General features: G+C 43.9%; 1 protein-coding gene across 3 annotated transcripts in view; it reads right to left on the reverse strand.

Annotated features, from left to right (window-relative positions):
• TANC2 (tetratricopeptide repeat, ankyrin repeat and coiled-coil containing 2) overlaps positions 1–18,740 on the reverse strand; it is a 212,134-nt gene that overhangs the window by 19,185 nt on the left and 174,209 nt on the right. For all 3 annotated transcript variants that reach the window (XM_075722714.1, XM_075722713.1, XM_075722712.1), the window contains 5 exons: positions 11,305–11,413; positions 6,816–6,938; positions 5,825–6,061; positions 3,884–4,069; positions 1,616–1,709 (listed from right to left, as the gene is read on the reverse strand). In XM_075722714.1, coding sequence (XP_075578829.1) covers positions 1,616–1,709; positions 3,884–4,069; positions 5,825–6,061; positions 6,816–6,938; positions 11,305–11,413 — 749 coding nt within the window. The remainder of the gene's footprint in view (positions 1–1,615; positions 1,710–3,883; positions 4,070–5,824; positions 6,062–6,815; positions 6,939–11,304; positions 11,414–18,740) is intronic.

Below are 18,740 nucleotides of genomic sequence, written 5' to 3' on the forward strand. Positions count from 1 at the left end.
GGCAAAGGCAGAGCCCCAGGGACGGGCAGGGTTAGACACCAGTTCAGCAAATGCCTTACACCAGGCTTTGCCAGATTCATCCAGACAACCCAGGACTATCTTAACTCAAGGAGCCGATCTGCAGTGTCTGATGCTGCCCATGAGGTTACTTTGCAGGGAGACACTTTGCAGAGGCTTTTGATCAAACTCCGAAGGCATCTCGATCACCATCCTATTTACAAGAGTCCTCAGGACCCAAACACCAGAGAACATTTTGGATGAGCTGTCTCTGGCCTGGTCACCACTTCAAACTGTGAGCGCACCGGTAGCAAAGCCGTTGTCCTATTACCAATGCTCAGTCATTTCATTTGGCTAATTCCATATCCAATTTCTTTTTTTCTCCCGTGACAACCTAGGGGCACTTTTAAATTGCTTATTTGTATATGTTGTCCTTATTTCCGCTAATAATGGCACAATGGCCCTTATTGCTGCTAATAATGGCACAATGCCCTTGCTACTCAGTTATGTCCCTGCGGGTGCAGGGGCTGACTCCTTCCCAAATGCCCCGCGAGTGGCCCACAGCAGCGTGGCCACCCGCCAGGCTCCTTGGTGGGACAACTCATCCCTCCGTCTTTGTCCTTTAAAGCTCAGGGGTGATACTTTCTGATAGTCTCCATTCATTACAAGGCTCTAATAAGGCCACATTTTCAAAGGCACAGTGTACAAACCAGCTCAGAATATAACCCTGCTTCTCCCCCCGCCCCCTTCTAACCAGAAACAACCTGACCTACACGCCAGCCACTGTCTGTACCCTTGGATCGTGTCATTTTTAAACAGAGCTGACAGAATCAAAATCAGTGCTCCGTTACCCAGACAGGAACATTACCTTGGTGTATTAACTTGACAGGAACATTACCAGTGATGCAAGTAGATTAGTGAGTTGAGTACAAACGACAGTAGATAATATTTATGAGGTCATTGGAGTTAAAAGCTAACAACTCCAAGTTTGAGTATCTCAAGAAATGAAGATGACAGTGCGATTCACCTGTGTGAAGTGGAAAGGGTGAATGACTGCTTTTGTTTTGGTAAAAGTTAGGAAAGTAGGGCTTCTGTATTATACCCATCAATACAAAAATACAGTATTGCACAAAAGGCCACCTGTTTAATTATCAGGTCTTAAATAATGAGAAGGTTTCAGAAAACCAATGGATAATTTAACAGTCATGGTGCTGCATGTAACGGGGAAGGGGAGAGAGAAACAGGGGAGATGCTTTTGATAAACATGCCAAATACCAAGTGAGAAAGAGCAGAATTTTGCGTCCATCTCTCTTAATGCAAGATGTTTCAGAGAAATTAGTGGCCTGGTCGTCAGAGATGGTGCATGCCTGCACGCTCCTGAAAAGTGCCAGGAGCTGCAGAAGCTCAGGATTTTCAGAAGCCAAACTTCTCTGTTTGACTTAAGCTGAGTGCAAGCTCCACCCTGACACCTGTAAATCACCTGAAATCAAATCAGAGGAACTGATCCTTCTCCCTTCATCAAAACAGTGCCAGGGATCAGGGATGCCTCAGGTGACTGAGAGCCCATAAATACAAACACAAACACGCAAGAAGAAGCTACAGCATCTACAGAAATCACCTGTCTCTCCCCAAAGGCTGTCAAAGCTGTTGATTTGTGCTCGCTCCACCTCCTCTTCGTCTTTTTCTGGAAGATCGAGCAGGTAGGAGACAATCTAAAACAAAATGACATGTCAGCTCACGAGCTTGGATGCATTATATATAAACTGCTGACATCTTAGCACGAGCTGCTCTGAATACACAGAGGAAAAGGAACAGGCTCTGCCTGGCACCCTGAACTCAAGTAAATATTCTTCCAGAGATCAATCACTGAACCTGCTGCCTTGTACAAGCAAAAAAACCCACCCAAGCGTCTTGATACAACCGCACACGATAAGCCCTTGTAGCGTCAGTTCCTTATAACTGTGTCTGTCCTGCTGCAGATGACCCGGCGTGTGCAGTGGACGCGCCTTCACCTGCAGCTACAGTTGCCGGAACCTGGGAGGAAACAGCGGTGTGTCCGTCTGTGTCCGTGCTCACCGGGTGCAATGGGTATGGTCGTCTCCTTTACTGCTGGGGAAACTGAGTCACGGACAAGTGCTGTAATGGCTCAGTTATAATCGTTAGCCTCTCCATTAGCTTAACCTCCAGCCAAGATGAAGTTACTTCCAGAAACTGTTAGCTCCTTTCTAGCAAATACCAGTTTTAAGCAGACTGTCTAACAGTCTGTTTTAAGCAGACTTCCACTATGCTTTTCTTCCAGCTGTGGATGCTTGAAACCCCAGAGAAGCAAATTAACTTCTTTAAAGGGTAAATTAAAGGAATTAATTGACTGAAAACTGGCAGAAAATTTCAGCATTTGGATCATATGATGTGAGGAAGCAAGAGGCTAAGAAGAAAATGGAGATTTTTACTTCAGTGACTGAAGGACAGATACATTTTTCTCATTCTAGGAGAAACAGTTATCTGCTGGGGTCTAGGCTACTACAAGCCTTTTCTGAGTACCTGGGAGGAAGCCCTGCCTGCTCCACTGCCTGCAGCTGCCTGCGGGCACAGACTGAGAGGCAGCAGCACGGGGGAGCAGGGATTTCGGTGACAAGTGCTGTTTTCCCATGTCCTGCCAGTGATGCTCTAGTGCTAAATGGGACATGGGGAATGACAGCAGCACGGGGGGAGCGGGGAACCCAGGAGAGCGCCTCTGCGAAAGATGCTGCTGAAGTGATGCCCGTGGTCCTTCCACAGTAGATGCCCTGTGTATGTGATGCTGCCTCGATGGGAGAGTGCGAGCCTGGTGTAACAAACACCCCGTGCACCCGGCTGACCTCCCAGCCGAGTGCTGACCTGCTTAGCGGACCTCGTGTTGCCTGAGTAAAGCGTAAAGCTAAGTCCGGTACAGTTACGCTAAGGGTACAATCGCAGCAAAGACTCCAGATTAAGATCACTTTATAAACATGTTAAGTATTTGTTTTATCACCAAAGTCGGAGAAAAACAGCAGAATAACCATCAGCTTGCATCTCCTATGAGTGCAAGCACCTCAAAACAGGGACTTGGAGTATTTTCTTATAAGCAGCCATGTACCTTTTACGGTACAACAGAAATATTAAACAATTCCAAAACTCTTTTCTATACATTATAAAGGTGACCAGTATTATCTGGGGGGAAATTCCCATTTAAAAAGTTCTGCGCCCTGTTACAAATTACATGTAAGATCTTTAGGGTTTTGAAGTCACATCTGCTTCTGATCGGTTCGACTCACAGTCACTTAGCCAATAAGAATTTCCCAGCTTTCTTTAATTAGCTCCTCTGATCTGAGCACGTTACCTCTGTTTTCATGGATTATGCTTAACAAAAGCAAAATCAAAACTCCAGTAAATGAGAGGAGCTCAATTTAGCAAAGAAATCAACCAATGCAAAAATCCTCAAAGACTGCTTCTTGGTAGGAAAACATACATCATTTTCCACATCACAAATCTTTATCAGCATGATAAGAGCAAGGTCTTCAGCTCTTCTCTCCCCCCAGCATCCAGTCCAAACCTACGTGGCCTCACACTCCCCTAACAGCACTGGAGGAGAGGTGTAAGTAAAACACTGTTTATCCACCCTTGCTTAAAGGTTTATTCCAACAACTTGAAGGCTTGTTACACTTCCTCTCTTGGACGCCTGCCCAGACCACAGGGTTTGCCAAGGGATCTGTGAACCCCACTGCCTGGGATGGGAAGGGGAGGAAGAGTAGGACAGGGGTACTGACTCCACCTCCAAGACCCTCTTTGGTCAATGTTTTGGCTAGGAAACGTAGTCAGCCCTTGGTTTCCCACCCCACAGAGACAATGATGTGCTGGTGGGTCTTACCTCGGTGTAACCCATGCTGGCCGCAGCGATCAGTGCCTGCTGGATGGCGTGGCTCTTCTTAAACACTCCCTGCTGTTGCCCAGCCATGGTCCAGTCGCATTGGATCAAAAACTTCACCACCTCCAAGTGTCCTCTGAGAGCAGCGTGAACCAGAGCGCACTGACCGTTTTTGTCCAAATGATCCACCTTGAAAAGAGATGACAAAACACAATTAAGCCAAATCACGGGCAAAATGTCTTCGTTTCTTCAGAGTTTCCAGCACTGGTTTCAAAATAATGCCACATGTGCAAAATGTGCATTTTTCTGGTAAACTATCCCTTTCACGACCAGAAAACAACCATTCCCAAAGCAACTCTGCCCCAGGCTTAGGCATCCTCTTGGCCACAAGTGTTTGCTTTGGGTAAGTTACCATTATTTTTAGCTTTCTTCAGTTTTCTTCAGACTCAAAGGCTGCAAAAGCATTTTCCCCTTTGTGTCCCGAAGTCCAGCAATCGTGTTTTCTTGCGGACTGAAATCATACACACTGGTATCATCTCCTTTATCCAAATCCACAAAAGGAAAACGAGCTTGTTTTCCAGATACCATTCCTTTCGAGAGAGACAGAAGTGCCTCAGCCCGCAGTCAAACTCACAACACGAACCCAATGCAGGAAGAAGTCAATAGGAAACAGAGATCGTGCTTGGCAGCCTTGTAGGAACTTAGCTGGTTGGCTTTTCAGGACAGGGCATGGTTTTCACTCAATGCCTGAATACATCAACTGGGATTTCTAGGTCTTGTCCCAACATCAGAAACTTGGAGAAAACAGGACAGGCAGATCAAATACCATCCTCCTGCCGGTTAACCCCTTCAGTGCTTTACAACATACTATTTCTCATTTCTCATATTATAAATATGAGAAATAATTATTATATTAATAGTCTAATAAGACAAATTATATCAATACATGTGAAAATATCAATATACTAATAATAGTAATACATTATAATATAAGAAGTATTTCTTGTATTTCTCATTTCTCAACTTTCCATGCCAGAATCAAACATCTCAGCCTTCAAACTAAACCCAGCTAGTTTTGGGGTATTTTCTCAATACAGTTAGGGATACTCAAGGAAAGCTATGAGTGGCAGGACTTTTGCATTGCATTTTGTAGCCCAAATATTCCTTTTCTCAGAGAGGGAATGCTGTTTCTTACCAATGAGTGTCAGGGAGTCACCCAACTCTCTCAAAATATCCCAACAAAAGCAGAATTCTTTTTTGCCTTCATACTGTCCTAACATTATTACAGACAACATGGCAAGATCTAAACGGGTCCCTCAGTCATCCCGACTTTCATACCAGAACTATACAAACCCATATTTTGCTTTTTGAACTGAAGCTAAACATATAGAGAAACCACAAATTGTTTCCAGGAGGCTCCACTTCAAAAATCAGCCCAATTTTTTTCTTCAACAAAATATTTAAACTTGACTCATTATATACAATTAAAACTCCAAACACTCACCACAAAGCTAAACAAAGGGTATTTTTCTAGGACAAGTCAGATAGCAGTTTTTGGAAAATGTGTCTCGAGGAGATATTTAAAGAACGCTCTGTGCTGCAAAGGCAACGTTGCCATTTTAACCTCGTGAGGTTCAAGGACTTCTCCAGAACGTCCTTCAGCAGGCCATCAGTGCAGTGTGATTAGGCAGTTCCTACCTCAGGCCTGAATTCCAGAATACTAATTACAGGCTCTCAGGAGCTACTTAGCTTTGGTGTCAATGCAAGATTTTCAAAGCCACTACATTTTAGCAGAAAAGCCAACCCCGCCGCGCAGCACCCTGGCTCCGTGTGCTGGAGGATATGCTTTAGCAGGGGTTACAAATCCTGCCTGCAGCTAATGCCAGGACTGGCATAAACGTGGAATAGTTTCAATCAGCTTTTAGAGGAACGTGGTCACCTTACCTTGGCCCGTTTCTTGCACAGCAGCACAACGATACTTAGAAATCCAGCAGCAGCCGCGTAGCCAAGGGGGGTCAGGCCACTTTCAGAAGCGGCATCTACGTTGGCCCCAAACTCCAAGAGCAAAGCCACCATCTCCGTGTAACCCAGGTGAGATTGGACACACAAAATGGGGGCGTTGTTCAGAACTTCGGTCCGATAATTCACGTTGGCACCTCCTAAAATCAGCAACCGACTGACCTGCACAGGGAAAGAAGCGCTCCTGTTAGCTGAGCCTTATGGAGAGACATTAGTTTATTTTCAGGGCAACAAAAGAATTTAAACCAGGGCCCTCTGCATGCTTCCAAGCAAACAGCGAAGGACATAAAATGCCCAGTAAAAACACTTGCCAAATATACGGTCCCATTTCAGGCATTTTTGCCCGTATGGGAAGGATCTGGGGCAAACATCCTTCCAGGTGAAGGTCAATTTGACATCTGTATCACTGTCTGAGATCCTTTTTGCTGTAGGGATGAGTTACTTAGGCTGACGTATTCATCCTTACCAATGCAAATGGGCACATAGCGCCTGAACTAGCGTGTGCCGTTGTGTTTGGCGTTGCCTCCGAGTTAGCGCCTGTCTAAGCCAAAGCCCTTTACGGGGCTGTCAAATTTCAACACCAGTTGTCGCACCTCACATCTTTGGGGAGGAAAAACGCAAGTGAATCATTTTGCACAGGTGCAAATTCACTATTCACTCGCTGCAGATCCCGGGAGATCCTGGGTCAAAGTAGAAGAGTTGAGGGATCATCCCAGACAGTAACAAAATCCCAGCTGAACTGATGGCCTCTCCCCAGCTCGGGACGAACGTCCAGCAAGCTGCTCAGCACTGCCTGGGGAGGACCAGGGCCAGGGGCAGGCAGCTACAGCAAACGCTCTATGCACGCTTACTGCGCGTTGCTGGGAGCTTCTCACGTGAGCTCTGAACCACCCCAGCTCTCCTCCTCCTCCAGTACCTTTATGTTTGGGGTGTAGAGATTTCTCAGAGATGCCAAAGCCATCGAAAGACCTTCGGTACTGTAGGAGATCCAAAGCCCTTGCAGGATGGAGGAAGATACCCCAACTTTTTTACTCAGCCCCTAAAAAAGAGAAGATGACTTAGATGCAAGCTTACAAATATGCTCAATTACACTGGGCAGATCCTCCTGGGCCTTTGGACTTCACAGAGTTTCAAGACACTAACAGCTATACACAAGGTAATGTGACAATTTGCCACATCTGACCTTTGCAGTGCATTAATAAGCTTGTAGGAAATAACTTACTATAGCCATCTCCAAGGTCTAGGAAAGGCAGGACTAAACTGTGAGCAACCTGAATCCGTTCAACGCCCTCAGAAAACAGCACGCTCAGGAGCACAGCATGCTTCTTTTTTTCTTTTTTAATAAAGTACATGTTATTTTGGCAGAACTGATTCACAAAGTTTCCTCATTATTCACACAGTTAAACTAGATGACAATATCTGCTCACAACAAGATAAATTAAGGAAGTCTCCACCAGAGCCTGGAACAGTATTCCCAAATCTCATACCAGACTGTCTCCAACCTTTCTGGCTGGCGTCCGTGATCAGGCTATACGTAATATATAGAAGGTCTGACATCCTTTTCCAGCAACACTAACTGGCAGAGCGCACAACTGCTAAGCAAGTTTCCCCTCCTCCTGTCGAAGGAGCAATAATTGCTCTGCAGCCAACAGATGGGAGCAAACAGCTGGATCGAAGATGAGAGGAATGGGTTTGCAACTCCAGCACCGGGCTTCGCTGTGTGTTGTGCTCTGTTGTGTGATGCGGGTACGCCCTATACGTTGCTGTTCTGCTATTGATTTACCATTAAAGCCTGCTGTTTCCATGGAAACCGTACAGACATCTTTAATTCTGTTTTGATATGCAAACCCTGATTTCTACTTCCTTGCATGCCGTGTGGTCATGTCTATCTGTGCAAAGCGGCAGGAGCACATTTCAGTCTGTAAGTCTTTTGCATGACAGACTGACACGGACGGTGTAGGGTGGTGGCAAGAAAAACCAGCAGCAAAAGGCGGGATTTGTTTCCTCTAAAGGAAGATGTGCAGGAATCATCGTCTGAGCCCGCTCCTGGACTCAGTTGCGGACCTCTAATACCTACATGTGAAAGATATTCTGAAGCATCGCACCAGCCATCAACAGATTTGTCACTTGAAACGGTTTTACCGTAAAAAGAAGCAACAGATTAGACAAGCTCTTATAAATAACAACCCCATGTGCTTGTTTCCTTCAAAATTCAGGGAGCTAAATAGAGAAAAATATCTGCTTGTGTTAAGAGGCAGAAAAAGACCTCAGGAATTTTGGCCACCATTAAATGCTGCTTTTGAAATGACAGAATACAGGACATTAGAGGTCAGTATTAAATTTCAGTGAACTCAGTACAGTATAATTGGATAAATGGAAAACAATTTTATAATAAACAGTTAAAATAATTTAAAAATAGTCATACTACTATCAAACCCATAAATAAGCTGTTTGAGTCACCATCAGGACCAAGGGTAAGAGCAGTATTTTCAGAATAGCCATCTGAAGATAATCACATAGGCTATAAAAATCTTAACGGCTGTATCAGAACATATAGACTTAGATATTAGTGCAAGACATAAAAGATGACATCTATCCTTTAAAGAATAGATACATTCAGCACCATTATCATTCAGTTGCTGAAACAAAACCACAGTATTTCTCATTTTACACATCGCATCTTCCTTTTCTATTTCCCTTTTCTGCCCAGAACTGTAAAGCAGGTTGAATCCTTCAGCAAAAGCAAATCCCAACTTGACACCACATCAAACTGAAACGCCGTGAGTGGTTTCCACTTCACTGGGACTGTCCGACACAGGACCAAGGCATGGCCTGACCATGCACGCTTCAGTTGAATAACTTTGCCTACCCCACACAACCCCAGTTTTCAAACACGCTTGCTTTTTTTGCCCTGCACTCTGGTACGCAGCTGTCAGCACCCTTCATTTCTAACTTACCGCTTCCTCTGCTATTTGGCCATTGGCACCTGCAACATGAGATCTTTATAAGGCTGTTTTTCAAGGAATATCAGACCCTTTACATACCCGTAGCTGTCAAAGTGAGTGTTTCTGCCTATAATTGTCATTACATTCTCAATCTGGGGACAAGGGACACCCATTTCTGGATTACTGACATTTTAGCTAACTAATTTAAGATGAAATTGAAGACTTCTCTTTGGTTGATTTGCAAAACATACGTCAGCTTGAAGTTTGGGTCTTCTTGTATCATTACTGCACATTTCTCTTCTTGCCCTTTCATTCCATGCCAGGCTTTCCAAGCTGGGTTTCCATATGCTCCTGTTAAGACTGGTAATTGCTTTAAAAGACTAAAACATTTGTACTTTCCCCCCCCCCAAACTGTTTGAGGATGTTTGTGTCAAAAAAGAAAACGAGCAGATCTCAGCCATCAAGCAAAGCAGAGAGCATGGAAGCCTCTTTACACCTATCTATCGGGTCATCGCCTTGTGTCTGTGCATCACTGATTTTTTACACCTGGAAATTCCAAGTGTCCCATCATGACCTTGCACAAGGTACGGGTGGATTCGAACTGATCGGGATTGGGGAAGGACAGATATGTTTTCTGCACTGTTTAATCAAAGTTCGTCTCTATACCTAGCTCTCAGTACTCCCTGGCTGGACAAAATGCTTTAGCCCTGTTCTAATCCTCTCCTGGCTTCGTGATGGGTAAATAAAATGGAATGACAATGGCATCAGGCCTCCGTAAGTACCTTCAAAATTAGGATATTTGTGTCTGCAGAAAGCTGCTGTTATAACATGATACTTCAGGAAAAACACACTGAACTGATGACCTGACATGCTCCCTACTTGGCAGAAAACTCATGCCATACTGGTAATGGCTTCAGAATGAAAAGCTTGAATGGAAAAACCCAAAAAAGCTTGTTTAGAAACAAATACAGTCAGTAACAACAGGAAAAGGAGTCTGTGTACATACTCTTGGAAATACTATCTTAAAAGCATGCTCAAGATCTTAAACACGGTCTGCAATATTCCAGCTCAATGCCTCCTTCAAAAACTAATGCAGCTATTGTTTCACTCAGTAAACACTCACAAATCCTCAGTAAACACTTGTTAAAAAAAGGAATAAAAATAAACCTATTCAAGGAAAAGCGAAAGACTAAGTTTTACATTGTTTCTAATCCAGCTAATCCAAACCCCTTCAAAACTTTATAGTACTTCCAAATAACATACTGCTATGCTTAGCTGTCACCAAGACATACTATTCTTACTGCAGTGTTGCAAAACCAAGGCTTTTGCCGAGTGATTAGAAACAGAAGGCTGTACTGACATTTTTCATATGCTAATTGGCATTTTCTACTATTGTAAATATTGCTCAATTAAATCTGGAATGTACAGGCAACTTGTCCACTTAATGAAAATTGTCATTTGTTTAGAGCCTGAAACCCTGTTATTTGTTTCTATCGTGGAAGTGTGAAATGAAGAAGACTTGGAATCAGATTTAGATGGAAATGGCAGCTGAATAGTAAACTCACTGCTGAATTTGGCCTTGGGAACATAACTCCAAATTTGAAAATTATACACTGATTGGGTAATGCGCCGATCTGGGGTTCTTCCCTTTGGCTCCAGCCATTGCCTTCCCAAACAAGGAGACTTTGCTACTGCACCTGATGGTGAATTCAGCACAGGGAACTCAATCAATAAATCCAACAGGACTGACACAAGACACAGCTATCTGTTTGCTCTAGAAATACAGAGGTGCTGAAGCTCTTAACTCTGTAAAATCATATACAGATCAGATAAAAATATAGCCTCATTTTTGCCAGTGTTAAGCACCCACAGATCCTAATACTTTTAATAAATTCTCTATTTCCTGTGACCTTACAAATCCATCCTCTCATTTCCATCTTCTGGTATAAGGGCCAACAGGCAAAAGAATAATACTTAATTTATGGGTCATATTGATGCTCACATCCAAGTTTTCCTTTCAATTACCCAGGTCTTATATGTCTGTGTGAAGAGTAAAATGGACCTACCATCAGATTTTAAGGACCATCAGATCTTCCCTTTACAACTTGAATTTTGGGTTGGATTCTTCAAAACCACTCCTTTTAAATGATGTGGTTTTTCTAGATGTTGTTACAAGGAACTCATCTTACATGGGAAGAAACCTCTTACAGTAGACGAGTAATTTTAGGTAAGGAGGCTATCTGCTGAATTTACAGTCTGAAGGACGGTTTAATTTCAAGGGTTTCTTATAAACCATTGCCAGTTTTCTAAAGCTCACTTCTACATGTTTCAGCAGCCTGAAGCAATCACACTTCTTACAGCAACCCTAAAACAAGAAGAGGCTGAATGCTGCCAGAGCTGGCAGATTATACACAGCAGGGATGAGGTTGAGGTGTAAGTCTTCATTTTAATTTTCATTACCTTAAAAATATGCGCTTTGAGAATGTGATGTCCCAGTTCAATAGTTTGCTGTCGATTTAGTTTTCCTTCTTGACGGGAAAACCAAAAGGCAAGTAATGTGTGGCCACTCCTAAAATCAGAAGAAAGAGTACATTAGTATTTGCTTGTTACATTGACAAAAGAACTTTTGACAACAATTTTTGCTCCTGCTAAGTCTTCAACCTCATCCAGCTTTGGGAAACAGAGCTGGACTAATTCTCACTTGTACACCACCAACTAATCCTTTGTTATTGGCGATCACTGATAGTTCAGAAAAACCCAAACATTGGAGGACAGCAAAAATAAACCAATATATTTTCTATGAGCAGACACAGATTTGGAAACACTAGAGGTACAATTTCATGAAAACTGGAATGCTACTTTTATCATTTTGCAGAACAGAACTGTACTTTGAAAGCATGCCACCAATCCTGAAGTCATTAGAAAAGGACGTATTTAAAATATCCGCACTTTGAAAAAACATCCTTTAAATGACAACTACATTCTCCACCCTGTGACACATCCTGCAGAGTGAAGCAACTTCATTTCCACGTAAAACTCCTTCTAAACACATTCTCCAGCATTTCCAGTAATAAAGATGCTTCTGGCAGCAACCTACCAGGTTGACAACCAAAGCAAATTAACACAGAGCCCTGTTTAAGGCAAAACATAATAAAAGAGGTACTACCTTTCATCACAAACGGTGATCTTTACTGACATTTTTAAACATACAAACTTCCAGCTCGTAACACCGAAAAGTTCAGCATGGCTGGGTCTTCTCAAACATGTGAGAAGCTGACTCTCTGTGCACGCACAAAACACATGCAGTGTAAAAATCTGAAGTATGGCAAACCATTTGTGGATGAGATCGGCAAATGTCTGCCCCCGTGGGCACGCGTGGATTCAACAGCAGGAGATGCAGCAAGCAGGGGAGGAGGCCACCGAGGCCCCACTCTTGGACCTCAGTGGTCTGGGGAGTTGCAGTTTTCTTGGTTCTGCCAACAAATTTGTATTCTTCTTTAAGCCCCTGGGTACTCCCAAAGGAGTCCTTTTTAACCCACTTTATTTGTGGAACTAAATCAAAATGTGACTATGCATAAAAGCAATCAAACCCCTTCCAGCCAAAGAAAATAAAATATGATCTCAACCGTGGCTTTAAAAGGGCTTTTAAGGACAGGGAATGTTATTCGCTCATCATGATTTGGTAAAGCAGAAAAGCGCTTTGCGTGGCCAAATGGCAAGCAAATATTACAGAAGGGAAGAAGTTTTCATAATGGTGGAGATTTACCAGCGCCATCTCCATCCAGGAAGAATGATTACCCTTGTCTCAAAATAAACTCAGGATAAAAGTGAAAGACTTGCAATGCCACAGCCAGGTGTTTGGCGAGGTCTCCCCAAGCCCTGCCAATGAGCCTCCTTTCAGACCGATAACACACGGATTCATTTTAGTGGAGCCCGATGATGCTTGGCCAGACCTCGTGGTACTGGTAGGATGTGGGCATGTGCCCGCTGGAGGAGCAGGATGGAAAACAGAACACCTTTTTCTTACAAGGCAAGACTTGATCCCCAGGTCTTCAGAGGTGAAAGAGCACCACATCCCATTTACATGTAATAAAATAAACTCTTTCCCTGGTAATTCTGTTGTGCCTCTCTCCAAAATGCAATTAAATTTACAGAGGCACCATCAACTGAAATAATAAACTGTTGTCTGAAATGTTTTTATTGACTGATAGTGCCTTTCATACTTAGGGCGACTTGAGCTGAAAGAAACTGAAGAAAAACTCTTTTTTTGCATGCTTTGCCTGTCACGCTCCTCTCCGCACCCTGGCCTGGCACATGGCGAGATGCCCACGTTGGGATCCCGTAGCTCCGTGGTCCCATCACTGGAGAAGGAGAAGCTCTTCCAGATGGTGACTCAGCCCATCAACGTAGCTTAGATGCCTCAGCCTAAGTGCTTAAAATTAGGCAGGATGCCTTGTGCACAGGGCAGTGCCACCGATTTCCACGCGTCCACGCTGTGAGAATGCTCCATATAGCACCAACAGAAGGGACAAAACATAAAAAGCTGGGAAAACAGAAGGCCCTTGGAAGTGGTTGTAGCACCTTAAGTTATCTACAGCTTGTTGCCTTTCCTTCCTTTCGCTCTTCCCCTCTTTGTTCCCCATCTTTTGAGTGGGAGGAGAACATCAGGTCACATCCTTTTGAAAGAGACAGACAAATACATTTGCTCATTATGCTGATTAACCTCCCGGAATGCCCACGGAAAGGAGAAACAAATCAGAAGGAAACAAGTAACAATGATACGCAGCTTGAGTGCTGCTAGATACAGCTGCAAGTCAAGGAGCGACGCAATTGCTAGATTTCATCCGTCCCCGTTCAGCCAGATTATGAAAACCTATAATCACTCTAATACACTCAATGCATCTCAATAGCTCATCAGATGCGCAATGCTGCGCTTATGGTTTGGAGAAGAGCCAGTGCATTTACCTCCACTAAAAGGTTGGTGGTGCAAGTTCATTCGGAGCCATCAACTCATTTCCTTTCTGGGGAGAGTCATCGGGCTGGCGTTCACGAACCGTGGCTTTCTGCTCCAGATCCCACAGCGGCTGCACAAGGGGACCCTGCAGCCACCCCCTCGACCTCTATCCTTCACATCACAGAAGAGGAAATAATGCCACTTGTTTGCTTGTTGAGCAGGGCTGATGGAAACCTCTTCAAAAATGTTTGGGAAGGCTCTGAATGGAGCCGTAACTGTATTAATTGTAAGCATGAATTGAAGATCCAGAAACTTCTAACATGCCTTTTCGTCACAGTGAGAGATGAAGTGCAGCTCCCGTCTGACACACAGGCCCGGGTTCCACAGTTAGCTCCTAAATTGCTTTTCAGCTGCAGCTGGTAGGGTATTTACCTAAATTTAATTATATGCATGACTTTGGCTGTTATGAATAAGGCATGTACGAACTATTCCAGAATAAAGTGCAGTATTCATGAGTAATCTGTTACCTCTGCAATGTTTCCCAGACCTTGGCTTTGGACTTGTTGATAAATACTTGCAGTCACTTGTTCTGTCAACGTTAATTGCATGCTAAACTAGACTCCAACAGCACAGGCTTTTTTGCCTTTATTTTTTTTTTCCCCATACAGCAGAGGATGGCAGTAATGATTTCTACATCAAGGAGCTCAGCGAAATGATTTGCTTTGAATTTCACCACTGCAGAGTTTATCATCAGAGATTTCTCTATATTTAATGTAAGATTTCTTTTTATGAAAAATTAATAGCACTGCCAGCTCAGCTCCGGCAGCCTTTGTCTGCTCTCGCAGGCTGCCCGTGTCAGTGCGGCTCCCGTAGCAGCCAGGTGTGCCGGCGTGGATGCGCACATACGTGTATATGGAGAGCCATAGAGGAGTCCTCATCCTTGCAAGACCCCGCACAGCATGAACTGGGGCACACACGCAGCAGCGATAAGGGAGGCGAATGTAAGCAAAGGCTCTATATGGGCACAAGGGGAGATGCTGGATTCAGCAGAGCGGTCCCTACACATCTGCTCCCTCATTCACCCGAAGCTGAGGCACGTATCGCCGTGGGTGCAGAGCAAGGCGATGCAGGGAGGTGGTACCTCGAGCACAACCCTCACCGTGCCCCCGTCCCTCGTGCCACAGATGGAAGGGGACATGGCATCGCTAATGAAATACCAGCGTGACCAAAGAGCTGTGATGGAGCATGGGGAAACATAAAAGAAAACACTGAAAGCTCCCGGAGCTGTGTTTCAGCTATACTCAGGCAAAGTAAAAGAGATTTAAAAGGGTGTAAAGTTACTCTGGTGTTAAGGCATTGCACTACCGGAGTAAAAGGCAGGCAAAAAAGTGAGAATCAGTCCCATTTACTTCTGAACCTACCAAAGTCCAAATTCCCTGAATTACACCCACATCTCCCTTCTTCCAGCTAATCCCATGAAACCATCCCAAAATCCAGAGGTTTGACACTGTGCCCAGTGTATCTGGTCTTCCAAGAGATGTGTATTCATATTTTATTCAGCTCTGCAGAGCGCAATTTCATAACTTCAGCACAGAGAATAATGTCTGCTCTGACAAAACCCGGAGCCTCCTTTGCTTTCAGAAGGATGTCTGTCCAGGCTGCAGAAAGGCCAAGCTCAGCTCAGTGAGCTCCTCTTGAAGGATTATTTAATCACCAAAATTGATTTATTGATTTTTGTAACATAGTTTCCCTCTGATGTTATAATTGCGAATTAACTTGGAAGGAATTAACATTTTACAAGAAAATTCAAACAAAATAGGGAATGCTCTTAAGCACGCGATATTCTTTCCTACAGAATTAAACGCTGGTTTAATTTGCTGAGCTAACTGGGACAGCCAAGTTCAAAGCCAAGAAAAATCTTTCGCTCCCTCGGGTCAGATCTCATTGCAGCGAGACAAGCTATGCAGTATCTGATCAAAACCCATCAACCTGCCTAGAAGTAACCGAGGACAGAGCGGCGGTGTGCTAACAACTCTAGCTGCTTTAGGAAACTGCAGACACACTTCCCCATGAGTGGGACAAGAGACTCATGCCAGCATGGCTGCTGTTTGCTTTCTTCACCCAGCAGCTGTCTTATTTGCACTGACCCACTCCTACCGTAATCACAACTGTTCGTTATGCAGAGGAACACCTAATGGCCTCAACTGTAAACTAGAAAGCCATCATTCTGGGTATTAAACATGAGACTTCCAAGCTAAAAGGGGCTATGCACAATTATCTAAGCTTACTTTTTTACAGCAGAGTTGATAAGGCTCAATCCATACATCAACAGATGCGTGGGTTAGACTTGCAAACCAAGTCCAGTCCAGGTAAGGCTCAACCCATGTGTCACAGATGCACGAGCCACAGACTCGCAGGCCAAGTCCAGCAGCCCTGTTTCACTGAAGCAGGTCTCTTAGACATCCAATCATAATTTAGTATTTCAACCATGATGTTGTTGCCACCAAGCAGAAGTACTAGACTATTTCTGGTTTACAGGAGACAAAGCATTGCACAAAAATCCACACCCAGTCATCATCCTAACTCTTAGTGCTTCGCTACCATCCCATGCGGCCTCGCGTAGCCTAAGCAGTAACAGCAGCAAAACCGTGATTTGTGTAAAGGAGAGCTAAAGAATTGCACGAACCACTCTATGAGTGTTTGAAAAACAGAAATGGAATCACTTAACGGCATCTGGCCTATCCTTAAGAGCAATTTAAATTTAAGTAACAGCATCTTGGCAATGGAGGACTTGAAGTTTCTGACATCTCATAAAATCAATAGGCTCACTGGATGCTTCTTCATTGCCAGGGTGTGACTGAACACCAGTAAAACCAATACCATCTGCACAGCTCCAATCCTGTTCGCATCTAGAGGGACGTGCTCAAGAAACACAAGCTCCAAATGCAGCCAGCGCTGCCTTGCCCCACGTCCTCAGCCCCAGGCAGGCACGGGAGGCTGACTGAGTGCGCGTGAGACGCAGCCAGGAGAGGAACAAACAGTAGTTAACAAGATCTGCAGCATTAAGAGATGCTTTAGAGCATTTGTACTTAAATGACTCCTAATTCTGAATGAGCTGAGAAGCCTCTTACCCCTCTGACAAGGTATTAACAGTAGCCGCAGCCATATCATTCAGGTAGAAAGTTGTATTCAAGTAACTTCCAGAGATGCAATAGCAAGGACCTCACTGATGCAGCGCTCGGCTGAGTCTGAGACTATGCTGCAGACCTGCTTGCAATCCTGGTCTCATTTTTATTTCTTAAGGACGTCTATTAAAAACTTCATAGGTACTGCACTTCATAGTGCCGCACCCATATTTTATCAAGGATGGGGAGTACATGCCTCAGATTATGTTACATACTTGGCTATCACAGAGAAAGAGTTCATCTGTAGTTTATCCGGGATAATAAAGTTGCATCCGTGTCAGGAGCTCATCCTGGAGAACCTCGACACTACATGAAACAACAGCAGTCGGGCGCTGGGAACTGCCAAGAGAAGCAGCAAAGAGGAAAACCAGACAACTCTGATGGCACCCTTCAGATTGAAGGTAACAAAAGGTATTCACAATGATTTAAAAATACAGAACAAAAAAGGAAGGATAAAGGAGAGAAAAAAGCATTTCCAAATGCTTACAGGCCCTGACTTAATGAGATTTAAAAAAACAGATCCAGAGAGTAAAGATGCAATTCCCTTGTCTCCGTTCAGTTCATAAGGCTTTTCAGAAAATCTGCTGGTTGCCAGGAAGAGATTACTTTATATTCAGAGAAAAGAAGTGTTGTCCAAGAGCAGTGTGAAAAGACTGCTGGCATATTTAATAAATATGTTGGATGGGTAAAATGAATAACAACATCTTTCAGTAAGCTCTCCAGTGACTACACAGTTAACATACAGAGAAGATCTCAAAAGGCCAACAGTGATACACTTTCCGTTCTCATTCAACCTGACGTAATTTAAAATATACGGGAATGTGATTTGGAAGTGCTTTACTGCCGCTTTGACCAGGAGTAAATGACCATGTAAGCAGCAAGATGGAACAACGGCAGGGCTACTCTCTAGTGAACTGCTGGAAGATGGCTTTGCTCCGTAAGTGGGTCTTAAGATTTGTGGAATGAAATGGTTCTGCTCATTGCAAGGGGGTTGGATTAGATGACCTCTAAAGGTCCCTTCCAACCCAAACTATTCTATGATTCTATGAAACAACAGGAACAAATTAAGCAACGTTTCTTTCTTCGGTCAGCATTGATATTGCCTCTGATTAACTCCACTTCTCTCTTCTTGGTGGCTCCGTGCCACAGAATGGATTATTCCATGAATATTTTCTTCCATTTAGATGTGAAAACGGTACAGCATACAGAAGTACAGTCCAGAAAAAAAGAGAAAGATTTTATAAGGACAGTAACTCAAGACACTAAATATATTCAAAAACCTCTCTGCATCCAAATGCTTAGGTTGCATGTCTAATGAGCCAGTTAAAACAAGCTGCTCTACTGATGTCCTTTATGGTGGTAGCAATCACATCTGCTCTCCATCTCATCTGTCATGATTTATAATCTGTCTCCCATTTCTCCTTTTCTCTTCCAACTGATGCTGCAGCCCTGCCCAAATTTCACAGGAAAAACCTGCAGCTAAGCAACTTCGCTAGACACAGAGCCACAACACGAATGAGTTCAAGTTTCCTTGTCTTCTGCGTGCACCCTGTCCTGAACCCCGCATTACACAAGCATTGGCTTGTGACGCCCAGAGAAGTCCCTGTTGCGGCTGCCCAACCTGCTACCAATGGCTTTAATTGTTTATTTTTTTGGCTCTGTATTTCTGCATGAGAATAGAGTTAACATCTAGAGATGCTGGCGACATAGATACTCGCATAAAATAAGTTTCCTACATTCATTTTGTTGAGCTATTG

Source organism: Pelecanus crispus, chromosome 18 (assembly GCF_030463565.1).
Source record: "Pelecanus crispus isolate bPelCri1 chromosome 18, bPelCri1.pri, whole genome shotgun sequence".
Classification (NCBI taxonomy): Eukaryota; Metazoa; Chordata; class Aves; order Pelecaniformes; family Pelecanidae; genus Pelecanus; species Pelecanus crispus.